Source organism: Chiloscyllium punctatum, chromosome 16 (genome assembly GCF_047496795.1).
Source record: "Chiloscyllium punctatum isolate Juve2018m chromosome 16, sChiPun1.3, whole genome shotgun sequence".
In the NCBI taxonomy this organism is placed as follows: Eukaryota; Metazoa; Chordata; class Chondrichthyes; order Orectolobiformes; family Hemiscylliidae; genus Chiloscyllium; species Chiloscyllium punctatum.
The window spans coordinates 20,747,397-20,762,727 of NC_092754.1; the positions used below are offsets into that span (position 1 = coordinate 20,747,397).

The 15,331-nt window shown below is 44.7% G+C and overlaps 1 protein-coding gene across 1 annotated transcript in view; it reads right to left on the reverse strand.

Moving 5' to 3' along the window:
• Positions 1 to 323: 323 nt before the first annotated feature.
• LOC140487030 (tumor necrosis factor receptor superfamily member 9-like) overlaps positions 324 to 15,331 on the reverse strand; it is a 32,514-nt gene continuing 17,506 nt past the window's right edge. The window contains exons 3-8 of the mRNA XM_072586419.1: positions 11,994 to 12,122; positions 9,239 to 9,388; positions 7,009 to 7,096; positions 5,021 to 5,202; positions 4,020 to 4,148; positions 324 to 2,686 (exon numbers count right to left, since the gene is read on the reverse strand). Of these exons, the coding sequence (XP_072442520.1) occupies positions 2,463 to 2,686; positions 4,020 to 4,148; positions 5,021 to 5,202; positions 7,009 to 7,096; positions 9,239 to 9,388; positions 11,994 to 12,122 (902 nt within the window). The 3' untranslated portion in view covers positions 324 to 2,462. The remainder of the gene's footprint in view (positions 2,687 to 4,019; positions 4,149 to 5,020; positions 5,203 to 7,008; positions 7,097 to 9,238; positions 9,389 to 11,993; positions 12,123 to 15,331) is intronic.

The following is a 15,331-nucleotide window of genomic DNA, read 5'->3' on the forward strand; positions in this document are numbered from 1 at the left end:
CAAAGTTTTCAGGAAGATAATTTAATTCTCTTCACATATTCTTGAGCAGTTTTCATGCAAAGAGTAAATGGAACAAACTGCCAGCGGAAGTGGTAGAGGCTGGTACAATTACAACATTTAAAAGATATCTGCATGGGTACCATGAATAAGGAGGGTTCAGAGGATCTCGAACAAATGCTGGCAAATGGGACTAGGTCAGACTGGAATGTCTGATTGGCGCAGATGATTTGGACCAAAGGGTCTGTTCCCATATTGTATAACTCTATAATACTGGTTATGGTATTTGGAGGCAGCTGAATTCATTTACTGCAATAATCCAGCAGTTTATTGGTGATGATCACAGTTCCATTTCTCCACGTTACAAGTGATAATATGAATTGTCACAGTGAGGCTCTCACACAGACAGGTTCACAATCCAACAACGGAGTCAACAGAAACAGACACCCTGACCAATGCAGGTCTGCAGTAACCATGCTACATGAGGGGAAAAAAATAACAAACCCCAAAAGCAACAATACAGGAACCATAAGCTTAATGATTTAGCAATGGTGAACTTAGCCAATCATTGGCCTCACTCACTGCACAAAGCATACTCTCAGCCTACAGGCATCCAGCCTTTCTACCCACACCCTATCCACAATCCCAAGGCCCAGTCAGTCAGTCAGCACCTTTCCAAAAGTACCTGTGCCCATTTACCAAACTTGAAATCCAAGGACCAGGCTTGAAGGACAAGAGTCAGCGACAAGGGCAGTGTCCACTGAACCCTGTTAGAAACATCTTGTTTTGATGGTATTGACAACATGTAGCATGAAGGGAGAGAAACTGGATTGAGGGAAGGTGTTTTCAGTTGGCACAGACACAACTTGACACAGACTGGCACTACCATCCTGGCTCACCCATGACTGTAGAAGCAAGGCAGTGATGTCTGGATTTCATAACTTGATCAACGGAGCAGATTGTCACCCCTCAGCTCAGACTGATATTCGCAAACTGTGAATGATGGAATTTAAATTCAACTAATAAAATCAGGAATTAAAAGCTTGCCTCAGCAATGGTGACCATTAAACCATTATTCTTTTTCGCAAAATGGTATCTGGTACACTAATGTCCTTCAGGGACAGGAATCTGCCAAACCCTATCCAGTCTGACTTACATGCAGCTCCAGACCTGAAGTGGTTGACTTTTAATTGATTCCTGAAATGACCTAGAGATGAATCCGTTATAGCATCCCCTACACCCTTTCCTGTGTCTCATGGCTATTCAAAAATGGAGGGGTTAGCAACTCCATTCAAGGGCAATTAGGAATAGGGAACAAACATAGACCTTACCAGTGATGTCCACGTCTCATAAAAGAATAAAATGAACTGTTGCTGAGTGTTCCACCACCAGGTACCCAAACATTAGCAAATTCTTACCTGTGAAGTTTGCTTCAGTGCAAGAGAAATGGTGTTGATATTTCATGGAATCACTGTCCCAATCTATCTATCTATACATTCCCTCTTAGCTCTAATGTGGGTGTGACAGCAAGTGTGAACTCACCATATGCTCATCATTGGATCAGCTGATACCCTAAGTGCTACTCGGGTCAGAGTACACATGGGCGGCACGGTGGCTCAGTGGTTAGCACTGCTGCCTCACAGCGCCAGAGACCCGGGTTCAATTCCCGCCTCAGGCGACTAACTGTGTGGAGTTTGCACGTCCTCCCCGTGTCTGCGTGGGTTTCCTCCGGGTGCTCCGGTTTCCTCCCACAGTCCAAAGATGTGCAGGTCAGGTGAATTGGCCATGCTAAATTGCCTGTAGTGTTAGGTGAAGGGGTAAATGTAGGGGTATGGGTGGGTTGCGCTTCGGTGGGGCGGTGTGGACTTGTTGGGCCGAAGGGCCTGTTTCCACACTGTTAAGTAATCTAATCTAAACTCAAATTCCATCCCCATCATTCACCGATTCAGACACTGCCCACTCTCGGTGACTCAGCTAATCCTTTTCTGTTGTATCTGTACAAACAAACAGTCTCCCAACATTCAGCTACAGTTAGTGAGCTCTAGGGGTTTGGACTCTGATGAAGAGCCCATGACTCTGCACTTGTAGGTCAGCTTGCAGCTAATCTCAAAGAACACTCTGAAATCCAGTCTCTCAGCCAGTTAAACCCAGCTCTGAGGGTCAATCTAACACCCAGTAGGAAATAAAGATTCTTTGAAAAAAAAACACAAACAAACAATCAGATTCCAGGAAAACAGGTCACAAAGGAAAAACATTGAGTCGCCCAGTCAGCACTGAGACATCAACCCAACACAGCAAAGGAGCTGCATTCTGTCCGATATTAGAAACTATTGGAAAAGGATGGCCATGCCTGCTAGATTAGTCCAGGCATCACGTTCCCACCGGAAACACCATTCCAGATTTAACAGCGTTTCCAATATTCCTTTTATTTGTCCGTCCAACGGCAGTTCAGCTCAGTTTGTTTCCTAATAGTCAGCAGCAGGCACGGGGTCCCGGAACAGTTTCCCCTCCTCCTCCACTGGGTAAATGTGACTCTCTCCTGTATTCTGCGACTTCACTGACTCCTGCTGTGGAAAATGAATGTGGGATTCGGGATGTTGAATGATGGGATCTTCCTGATCAGCATTGGCACTGTTGCCGGGCTCCATGCCCAGGTATATACGGTAAGGGGTCACAATATAGACAGGGCCTGAAAGACAGACAGAAAGTGACTCCAGTTAGTGGTGAAAATGTTTGCTCCAACACCATCACCTACTGCCGAGCTTTTAACATCAAACAAGTGAAGGGGGCCAGGAGCAGAAGGTTGAATGAACATATGAAGGAAATGGGAATATGGACTCCAGAGGCACATTGAAGAAAAAGAATTGGAGGATAACTTCATTGCTCAGACCTTTGATATAGGAGTTGGGGATGTTATGTTGAGGTTGTACAAGATGTGAGGGGCTTTTGCCCGAAACATTGATTTTACTGCTCCTCGGATGCTGCCTGAATTGCTGTGCACTTCCAGCACCACTAATCCAGAATCTGGTTTCCAGCATCTGCAGTCATTGTTTTTACCTTGTACAAGATGTTGGTGAGGCTCCTTCTGGAGTACTGTTGTCCAGTTCTGGTCTCCCTGTTGTAGGAAGGATATTATTAACTGGAAAGGGTTCAGAAAAGATCTTGCTGGGAATTGAGAGTTTGAGTTATAAGGAGAGGCAGGATAGGCTGGGACCTTTTTTCACTGGATCGTGGGAAGTTGAGGGGTGACCTTATAGAAGTTTAGAAAATAATGAAGGGTTTCGGTAAGACGAATTGCGGGTATCTTTTTCCTGAGGGTGGGGATTTTCAAGACTAGGGGCATATTTTTAAGATGAGGGGAGAAAGATTTTAAAAAGACATAAGGGGCAGTTTCTTTTTTTTAAAAACAGAGAGAATGGTTTGTGTTTGGAATGAACATCCAGAGGAAGTGGTGGATTTGGATACAGTTCTAACTTTGAAAAGACATTTGGATAAGTACATGAATAGGAAATATTTTTTTTTTAGATTACTTACAGTGTGGAAACAGGCCCTTCGGCCCAACAAGTCCACATTGACCCACCGAAGTGCACCCACCCAGACCCACTCCCCTACACCTAACACTACGGGCAATTTAGCGTGGCCAATTCACCTAACCTGCACATTTTTGGACTGTGGGAGGAAACCAGAGCACCCGGAGGAAACCCACGCAGACACGGGGAGAATGTGCAAACTCCACACAGTCAGTCAGTCACCTGAGGCGGGATTTGAACTCAGGTCTCTGGCGCTGTGTGGCAACACTGCTAACCACTGTGCCACCGTGCTGCCCTCATTTGGATGGAGGTGGGCCAAGTGCAGGTAAATGGGATTAGATTAGTTTAGGATTATGATCGACATGGACTGGTTGGACTGAAGTGCTTGTTTCCGTGCTGTATGACTCTATAATTGAGGAATTCAGATTGCAGGACGCATAAAAAGGGAGCAAAGCAAACAGAGACCATTAGACAGCACTGGAAAATTCTCACCTTTAGTTTTGTTGGATAAAAACAAGCTTTTGAAATATTCCTTGCGTCTGAACAGCAAACTTGAAACAATGAGGATCAGTAGGAACGCAAGAATTAACCCAATCGCCAAAAACAAATCGACCATCTGTCCTGGGAGGACCACAAAATAGATATCAGATCACAGCATGACTTACAATAATCTGCATTTAAATGGCACCTGTAATATAATAAACCATCCCAGATATTTCCTAATAATGGAATCAATCCGAAGTGGATACCATGCCATGGAAGATTAGGAAGGTTTTAAGAGCATCTTGAAAGGAGGAGAGGTTGAAAAATAAGATGAACGAATTAGGGAGGAGACTCCAGACAGAGAGAAAGAATGACAATTCAAAAGAGAGCAAAGACAGTGTGTAAGAGGGAGTGAAAGAGCAGAGCTGTCTAGAAGAAAGGCTGAGCCTTTAACTTTCTCTCTGTTGCTTGCTAATTCTCTTGTAAGCCCGAATGTAAGAGCACAAGGCAGAAAATGGGACCAGGAGATCACACCTTCTCCTCCAGCGAAAGGCAGCCAGGATCCAGTGATTATCTTCTAATGATAGTCTCACAAATCCTGTTCCTCAATCCCCCCTGGGATAAGCACCATCTACCTTTATAGATTTTTTTAAACCCTGTGGCCCGTCTCAGAGTTCCATCTCATTTATTATAGTTCTTGACTACGCAGTGAGAGGGAGTATGTTTCTCAGGGCACCCCTGGTGTTCTGAATATTTGCTGTTTTGTGCAGATGCTCCATTTAATGCTGTTTACATCTTGGTCTCTGCCAAACTGGTCTCCAGTGGCTGTAGTGCAGGGGAATGTTTCATTGATATAGTCAGCCTTCAGCCTTTCACCACCTGAAGGCACCTTCACCTGAGCTTACATATTTACAAGTTTGTCTATTAGTAAAAAGGTGGAGGTAGGGGCAGTTATAATTGGGCTTGTCTGGGCAAACAAAGGAGAAATCATTCGGGTTAAATTGACTCACTGTTTCCTTTCGGTGTTGTGACTGCAGTGGATACAGTTGTCAGATTCAGTTTCTCGTCATTAGGCCGCAGGGTGAAGATGGTGAGGATGCTGGTTGCTATGGTGCTGGTTATTACTTGGCCACAGACAGCATCTTCAGACGCTGTACCTCCTTTCACTAAATGCTTATTTAACAGGGAGCAGCTGGAGAAAGAACAGATGAGAAAGCAAAGTCAGTAAAAATAGCTGGACCAATGGAGACTGATTTCCTGGAATGTGAATATTTCTGTCACACTAACGAAACAAGGCTCTGAGTCAGTGTTGCAGTTTGAAAGCTGGACAGAGCCATGCAGATAATCCAATAGGTGATGTATCTGTGACCTACTGAATCATAGGATTATAGAATCCCGATAGTGCAGGAGTAGGCCATTTGGTCCATCATGTCCAGACTGAGCCTTTGAAGAGCGTATCACCCCTAATCCCATAACCCTGCATTTCCCATAAACCACCTAACATTGCAATTTAGCCTGGCCAATCCACCTAATGTGCACATCTTTCGAATGTGGGAGGAAACCCACACAGACACGGGGAGAATGTGCAGACTCCACACAGACAGTCACTTGAGGGTAGAATCGAACCCGGGTTCCTGGTGCTGGGAGGCAACAGTGCTAACCACTGAGCCACCATGCTGCCCTGAATCATGGAAAAGTTGTTCAGCAGTGCCAGGGTGAGGGAGCAGCAATTGTCCCCAACATTTGAAATGTCATAACGTTGACAGATTTGGCAGCCAGCTGTTGCTGTCGGTTAATCTATCTTAATAAATATGCCTTAAAAGGAAGTGGTTGCAGGGATAGTGGGAGCATTGGTCAAAATATTCCAAAACTCACTGGAATTCAGAGAGAGTTTCAACAGATTGGAAATCTGCTTCTATGACAACCAGGTCAAGGGAGGGAGACAGAAAGCAGAAACTAAAGGCCTGTTAGCCTAGTATCATCATTAAGAAAATGATCAAGTTCATTGTTAAGAAAGAAATTAGCAGGGCATTTAGAAAAAGCTTAACAAAATCAAATAGAGTCAACATTGTTTTGTGAAAGGAAAATTGTGTTTGACAAATTTGCTCAGTTTTTTGAGGATATAACAAAGTAGATAAAGGAGAACTGGAGGATGTGGTGTATTGGATTTCCAGAAGGTATTCGATAAAGCGCCACATAAAAAGAGTTGCTGCACAAGATACAAGCTCATGGTATTGTAAGAAATGCATCAACATAGACTGTGAACTGGTAACCCGCACAAGACACAGAGTTCAGGTTGGTGGATCTTTTCAGATTGGAAAGATGGAAATGGCAAAGCACCAGATGGATCAGTCCTTGAGCCTCAATCCAAATACACTGATGATGCAAAAAAAAGGGGGGAAGAGTGACCAGGACATTAGGAATCTGCATGGGAATGTGGATCGATTGAGTGGGTGGGCAAAAACTTGTCAAATGAACTTTAATGTAGGAAGGTGTGAGATCATGTATTTTGGTAGGCAGATTCAAAAGGTAGACTATTGGTTAAATGGAGAGAGACCCCAAAAAAATTGCAGAGGGGTCTGGTTGACCTTTTGCACGAAACACGAAAAGGTTAGCATGGAGGTATATCAGATACTTGAGGGCCATGCTGAACTGGCATGAAAGAGACCTTGGGCAGATCAACCATGAGCTTGTTGAAAGGCAGAGCAGTTTCATCTAATGGGCTACTCCTACTCCTATTTCTTACACTCAGTATCCTTCTGACCAATGGTCCCAAAGCAGAATGATTTTCACTGGCCGAAGAAAGGCACTGATGCCAAATTGTAGCTCCTGTTTCAACCTAAATCAAAGACCAAGCAAAGGTGAATCCTGGGCCTCCACTGTTGCCTGCTAACCCCTCTCCCTCAGTCTCACCATCACGGTGTCACTGCTAAATCCCAAACTGTGCCTCCAGCAGGAGGCTGGGACTGATCAATCAGGGACCTAGGTTGCCACTCACTTGGTATGAGGCTGGCACTTAGCACCTGGTACATTGGAAAAGGTGCCCGTGGGGCAGGGTTTGCAAACATTGTCCTTACGATGGTTTCCTGGGGATAAAACAGAAAGAAAGTGAACAAGAGATGGCCAATATTCACTGTACACTACAGCTTGATCAATATTAAACTCAACCAAAAAAGAAACAGAGAAACAATAGTTGCTGGTCAAGGCAATCACATTCTGATCTCCACCCAGTCTATCACCAGTTTGATTTGCCCTTCTCCCAGTCTATCACCAGTCTGGTTTGCCCTCCTCCCAGTCCAGTTCCCCCTTCTCCCAGTCTATCACCAGTCCAGTTTGCCCTCCTCCCAGTCCAGTTCCCCCTTCTCCCAGTCTATCACCAGTCCGGTTTGCCCTCCTCCCAGTCCAGTTCCCCCTTCTCCCAGTCTATCACCAGTCCAGTTTGCCCTCCTCCCAGTCCAGTTCCCCCTTCTCCCAGTCTATCACCAGTCTGATTCATCTTTCTCCCTGTCTATCACCAGTCTGATTTGTCCTTCTCCCAGTCTGCCACCAGTCCCGTTCACCCTTCTCCCAGTCTATCCCCAGGGAAAAAGTGAGGACTGCAGATGCTGGAGATCAAAGCTGGAAATTGTGTTGCTGGAAAGCGCAGCAGACAGACTGGGCGAAGGGCAAATCAGACTGGTGATGACTGGGAGAAGGGCAGCTCCAGTCTATCACCAGTCTGATTCATCCTTCGCCCAGTCTGTCACCAGTCCAGTTCACCCTTCACCCAGTCTGTCACCAGTCTGATTGGCTAGGCAAAGGGCAATCACCAGTCCAGTTCACCCTTCGCCCAGTCTGTCACCAGTCCAGTTCACCCTTCACCCAGTCTGTCACCAGTCCAGTTCACCCTTCACCCAGTCTGTCACCAGACCGGTATGCCCTTCTCCCAGTCTAGCACCAGTCTGATTCATCCTTCGCCCAGTCTGTCACCAGTCCAGTTCACCCTTCACCCAGTCTGCGACCAGACAGATTTGCCCTTTCCCCAGTCCGATTCACCCTTCTCCCAGTCTAGCACCAGTCCAGCTCACCCTTCTCCCAGTCTATCCCCAGGGAAAAAGTGAGGACTGCAGATGTTGGAGATCAGAGCTGAAAAAATGTGTTGCTGGAAAAGCGCAGCAGGTCAGGCAGCATCCAAGGAGCCAGAGAATCGACATTTTAGGCATAAGCCCTTCTTCAGGAATGAGGAAGGTGTGCCAAGCATGCTGAGATAAAAGGTAGGGAGGAGGGACTTGGGGGAGGGGCGTTGGGAATGTGATAGGCCCCCAAGTCCCTCCTCCCTACCTTTTATCTTAGTCTGCTTGGCATACCTTCCTCATTCCTGAAGAAGGGCTTATGCCCGAAACGTTGATTCTCCTGCTCCTTGGATGCTGCCTGACCTGCTGCGCTTTTCCAGCAACACATTTTTCAGCTCCAGTCTATCACCAGACCGGTTTGCCCTTCAGCCAGTCTATCACCAGTCCAGCTCACCGTTTTCCCAGTCTATCACCAGACCGGTATGCCCTTCTCCCAGTCTGCCTCCAGACAGGTTTGCCCTTCTCTCAGTCTGATTCGCCCTTTTCCCAGTCCATCACCAGGGAAAAAGTGAGGACGGCAGATGCTGGAGATCACCCTGCAGGCAGACTGGTGATAGACTGGGCGAAGGGCGAATTAGACTGGGAGAAAGGCGAGTCAGGAAAGACAGTCCAGATTACCCTTCTCCCAGTCTACCACCAATCCAGATTACCCTTCTCCCAGTCTGTCACCAGTCCAATTCACCCGTCTCTCAGTCTATCAGCAGTCCAGTTCACCCTTCGCCCAGTCTGTCACCAGTTCGATTTACCCGTCTCCCAGACTATCACCAGTCCAGCTCATCGTTCTCCCAGTCTATCACCAGTCTGATTTGCCCTTCGACCAGTCTATCACCAGTCTGGCTCACCCTTCTCCAGTCTATCACCAGCCCAGCTCACCTTCTCCCAGTCTATCACCAGTCCGGTTCACCCTTCGCCTAGTCTGTCACCAATCCAGCTCATTCTTCTCCCAGTCTGGTTTGTAGCACACCACTGTCACCTTCTGACCTGCCTCCTATCCCTGGACATCAGTCTCTCACCCTCTGCTCATCTCCTCCCCTCTACTCAGTGCAGCCTCAGCCCAGTTTTCTCGTAGATCTGTTCTTTCTGCATTCATTAAGACCCAAACCATCTCTTTCGCACCTGCATCAATCAGCTCCTCTCCCATGGTGCACCTCGTGTAGTGAACACACTGATCACAATAGTTGAGACTCGGAGATTTACAGTACATTCCCGGTTTACACTCACACTTCTGTCTTCTTGTTCGGGAACAGCTTTGAACTTCAACCTGATCTGAAATATAATTATCAAAATACAGGTGTCAGATTGATCACATTCCTGGTGTCTTGGGAGACTACAGCTCACTTTGGAACCCATCCCCTCTGGTCTTGATCCTCAGTTTAGAATTTGCTACCAATCACCCCCAGTCCAGTTTTCTTGCTGTCGACTGTGCACCTAAGCCAGACTCCAGATATTCACCTTTGGGAGCATCACAGGAAGTATGGCTCCTGTGATGTCCTATCCAAAGGGGCACGGACATCTGAACACAGACAGTTGCATGCATTTCCCAGCTGGCGTTCAGAATAAGGCATTCTGAGTGATGTGCTCATCCTTAATCCAGAGATACTGAGTCCAATTGTCACTACTGTTACCCCAGCTGGAAATCCTGGTGTGTGATGTTCAGTACCACTCCAGAAGTGGAAAGGACAGGTAGTTGTCAGTACTAGAGTTGGGAATAAACAAACAGTCACTGCCCCACTTGAGTTATATCTCACCGGAACTGAAACTTGAACTCATTAATGAATAAACCAGTACTTCTCCATGTTGAATACCACTTGGAATATACACTAAGCATGGCAAGGTTAAAAAATATCCTCTGGATGGGGGACTTCAATGTCCCACAATAATAGTACTCAATCGCACCTCTTCTGACTGAGCTGCTTCAGTCCTAAAGGACAAAGTAGCTGGAGTCGGTCTGCAACAAGTTATGAGGAAATCGAGTGGGAAAAACACCATTCTCAACAATCTACCCGTCACTGATGAGTCTGTCCCATGACAGCATCGATAAGAATGGCTACCGCACAGTTTCTGTGGACACCAGTCCAGCTTCACTTTGAGGATACCCTCCACCATATTGTGGGGCACTACCACTGTGCTGAAGAGGAAGACTTTGAGCAAACTAGCAATTCAAATTTGGGCATCGTGAGGCGCTGTGGGCCAATCAGCAGCAGAATTGTATTCAGCCACAATCTGCAATCTCATAACTTGGCATTTCACCACCCTACCATTACCACCAAGCCAGATCATCGACTGGTTCAAAGGAGAGTGCAGAAAGGCATGTCAAGAGAAACAGCAGTTTACCTAAAAACGAGGTGTCAACCTGATGAGGTTATAAGACAGGAGCTCTTGCACACCAAACAGCACACAGCAGACAGTGTTAAGAGAGCCCACAAACAATGGATCAGATGCAAGCTCTGCAGTCCTGCCACATTCAGTCAGTTATGGGATGGACATTAAAAAATAGTAGGAAGAGGAGTCTCCATAGATAACCCCATCTTCAGTGATGGGAGAGCCCAACAAAAGACAAGGCTGAAAAATTTGCATCCAACTTCTGCCAAAATGTCAAGTGGATGATCCATCTTGGTCTCCTGCTGAGGTCCCCAGCATCTCTCATACAGACTAGGGATGGTGTATTCCAACTGGTGTTCAACTTAGAGAGTAAGATTCAACAGCTGAATGAGGTGGCAGAGGGGTGGGAGGTGATGGGGGTGGGGGACAGGGAATGGAAGGGATGACAGTAGGTGGTAATCCAGCCTTCAGCCAGTTCACTTCACTTCATGTCATATCAAGGAACAGATGAACAGACTGGATACTCCAACAATTCTCAAGAAGCTTGACACAATTGAGGACAAAGCACCTACTTGACTGACACCATGTCCACAAAGCAGGAAGTGAGGACTGCAGATCCTGGAGATCAGAGTCTAGTGTGGCGCTGGAAAAGCACAGCTGGTCAGGCAGCATCCTGATGAAGGGCTCCTGCCTAAAATGTCGATTCTCCTGCTCCTCGGATGCTGCCTGACCTGTTGTGTTTTTCCAGCACCACACTCTTGACCATGTCCCCAAACATCCACTCCATCAAACAGCAGTGTATACCATACACAAGATGCACTTAGAAATTGTTCAAGGCTTGTCAGGTAGCACGCTCCAACCTCACCATCCAGAAGGACAAGGGAAGCAAATACATAGGAACATCACCACCTGCAAGCTCCCCTCCAAACCTCACACTAGCCTAACTTGGACATATATCACTGCTCATTAAATGCCTCTGGATCAAAATCCTGAATGACCATCATTCCCAATGCCATTGTGGGTCTACATACACCAAATGGAAAGCAGTGGTTCAAAAAGGCTGTTCATCACCACCTTTTCAAGGGCAGCTAGGGATGGGCAATAAATGGTGGCCCAGACATTGATGCACAATCTCATGAGTGAATAAATATATATTTCAAAGAAGCTGGGCCTTGACAACATTCCTGCAGAAACACCAACACCTGCAAGTTATCCACCAAGTCATACATCCTGTCTTGAAAATACATTGCAGTTCCTTCACTATTACTGGGTCAAAATCCTGGAACTAGCCCCCGAACAGTGCCATTGATGCACCGACACCACATGGATAGCAGCAAGAAGGCAGCTCACCATCACCTTCCCCAGAATAAATGCTAGTCTAGGCAGCATGTCTATGTCCTCTGTCCAAAAAACCAAAGGAAGGTCTCAACCTGTGGAAGGGGCTCAGCGTACTTTCAGCTGTATTGAGACTATTTTGGATCTGACCATTGTCGATCTGATTCTCGGAGTCCAGACCATGATACGTTAAGAGATAGAAGATGAGAGTTACCATTTGCACAAGTTCCCACACAAACTGTGCATTCGTACGAATGATTCCAGTCCTCATTGTAGGAGATGTGATTACAAGGTTCACAGGATGTATCATTTTTGGATGTGCAGAAATCTTTTCGGTAGAATCCTAGAATCAAAAACATAATTAAGATTGAAATTACATTTGGTGAGAAAGAGCTCAAAGCAGAGTTCAGCCTGTTAATGTACTGTAGAGGATGCTCCATGAGTCAGGCTTGTGAAACAATGGATTTCCAATGCAGGATAAACCAGTGAGCGAAAGAAACAGAGAGAGCGCGAGTGCACATGTATAAATGTGAACTAACGTGTGTGTGATCATGGTAGTGTTCAGGAGTGACAGTGTAGGTCGCTGATCTGGTTTGAGAAATATGGAAGGAGTGGAATTTTTACTTAATGCATCGATACAAGAAGATGTGGTGATATGTGATCGTGGATTAGCTTTTAATGGGAGGAGAGCTAGTTTCAGTGGCATGAAAACAGATATGACCCAGATGGACTGGAAGCAAAGAGAAACAGGCAAAATCAGTTAAAAAGTAATGGGAAACCCTCAGAAAGGAGATACTTTCACATTTCCAAGAGGATGAAAAGAAGATCATACACAAATTTAGAAATCCCTAAAGGTGACAAAAGATATAGGAACTAAACTAAACAGAGAAAAAGAAGCTTATAACAAATCAGGCTCATAATTTAGTTGGGAATCAAGTTCCACATTCTGCTTGATTTTTTTAAAGTGACCCCTAGCTATAGATTCTCCCATAAGAGCAAACATCCTCTCATCTACCCTGTCAAGACCCCTCAGGATTTAATATGTTTCAGTCAGGTTGCCTCTTACTCTTCTAAACTCCAATCGATATAAGCCTAGCCTGTCTAACCTTTCCTTATTAGAGAACCTGTCCATTCCAGGTATTAGATAGTAAACCTTCTCTGAACTTCTACTAATGCTTTTATATCCTTTAACAAGTGACTACCACTGTGCACAGTACTCCAGATGGGGCCTCACCAGTGCTCTGTATAGCTGCAGTATAACCTCCCTACTTTAGTCCCATTATAAAAAATGAGAACATTCCATCAGTTATCCTAATACTTGCCTACTAAAGCTTTGTGATTCATGCACAAAGACTCCCAGATCCCTCTGCTTTTTCAGAGATCTGCAATCTCTTACCATTTAACAATTGTTTTTTAGTATTCTTTCTGCCAAAACTTCACATTCTCCCACATTATACTCTTTTTGTCCCACCTTTGCCCAATAAGTTATAAGACCTATTTTTTGTAAACTCCTTGCATGCTCTTCACAAACTCACTATCTTAATTTGACCTTCCATCCCTTTGTCCAAGCCAATTATATAACAAAAATCGTTCTGAACAGTTCTGAAGAAGGATCACCGGACTCGAAATGTTAATTCTGTTTTCTCTCTAAAGATGCTGCCAGACCTGTTGGGTTTCTCTAGCAATTTCTGTCTTTGTTTATGGTATAGCCTGTCCTCTGGTCAGCTTCAGAATGTGCTGAGATAAGAAACCATCCTTTGGCTCTGAGTTCACTAAAATGCCAATCTTACCCTAAAGGAGAAGCAACTAGAGTAATTGAAGAAGATAAAAATAAATAAAAAGGAGATACTTGTAAAAGGATGACAGTTCTCAACGTTGAAAAATCATCTGGTCTAAATGGGCTACATCCTAGATTGCTGTAAAAGGTAGAAATTGCAAAGGCTTTAGCCACGATCTTGCAATTGTCCTTCTGTATGGGAGTGGTGTCAGCAGACTAAAGACTTAGAAATCTTCCAGCTCTCTTCAGAAAAAACGAAGGAGACTAAGTCCAATAATGATAAACCAACCAGCTGTATATCGGTATTGGGGAAATGTTAACAGAAATTAATCTGGGCCAAACTTAATCAGCAATTGGAAAATTATGACATAATAAATGAAACCCAATGCAGATCTGCTAAATACAGATTATAGCTAAGATGACTTATTAGATTACTTACAGTATGGAAACAGGCCTGTCGGCCCAACAAGTCCACACCGACCCTCCGAACAGCAACCCACCCAGACCCATTCCTCTACACCTAACACTACAGGCAATTTAGCGTGGCCAATTCACTTAACCTGCACATCTTTAGACTGTGGGAGGAAACCGGAGCAAACCCCACACAGACAATGTGCAAACTCCACACAGACAATTGCCCGAGGTGGGATTTGAACCCAGCTCTCTGGCGCTGTGAGGCAGCAGTGCTAACCACTGTGCCACCCGTTTCACTTCTTTGGTGAAAGAAGGAATAAATTTGATGAAGCCAGTGTATTTGCTGTTGTGTGTCTGGTCTTAGAAATGGTGTTTTATACAGTATTACAAAATAAAAATGTTAGCAAAGTGATGAAAGGGAGTGAAACAGATACAAAAACTAAAAAAAAAACAGACAACAGAAAGTTGAAAATGGTTATTGTTCCAGACTGGAGTAAACATTGGGATCTTTCACTGCACAGTAATGGGACCACTGCTCTTCTTGATGTCTTTAAATGACCTAGATTTAGGTACAGAGAACATAATTTCAAAGTTTGCAAGTGACATCAAACAACATATGCAACATTTAAAGGGACTTCAGGAGGACGTGGTGAGTCTGGTGAAATTTAATGCATGGAAGTGAAAAGGTATACATTTTGTGTGGATGAAGAGAGGTAAATATAAAGTAAATGGCACAAGATGAAGAGGAGGCAGGAACAAAATTACCTGGGGTGGACATACACAAGCCTCTGAACATGGCAGGCCAAGTCAAAGCTATGTACAGTCATTGGCTTCATAAATAAAGGTATAAAGTATAAAAGCAAGTACATTTTTCTAAGCCTCTGTAAGTGTCTGATTATGTCCCTGATCTGGTATGTGTCAAATTCTACATACCAAGCTTATGGAAGGATGTCAAGACATTGTCATAAATCTTTTCTGCAATTTTTCCAAAGTGCAGCAATGAAAGACTTCAGTTAAATGCAAAAAAGAGAGAAATTGGGTTTGTTTTCCTTAGAGCAGAGAAGATTAAAGGGAAATTTGAATGAGATGTTTAAAATAATAGAGGGTTTTGATGGAGCAAATAAGCTTAATCAAAACAATTTTCAGTGGCAGAAGGTTTGGCACACACAGGACATAGATTTAAGCTTATTAGCAAAAAGAATGAGACAACAGATGGAACAAAACAAAACGCAGCTCCATGTGATCTGGAATGCAGTGCCTAAAAAAGGTAGTGGAAACAGACTTTAAATATCAACTTTTAACAAAGAATTGGATTAAAAACTTGAAGTAATAAGGTTTTCTGTAAGCAGTCAGCTAAACTA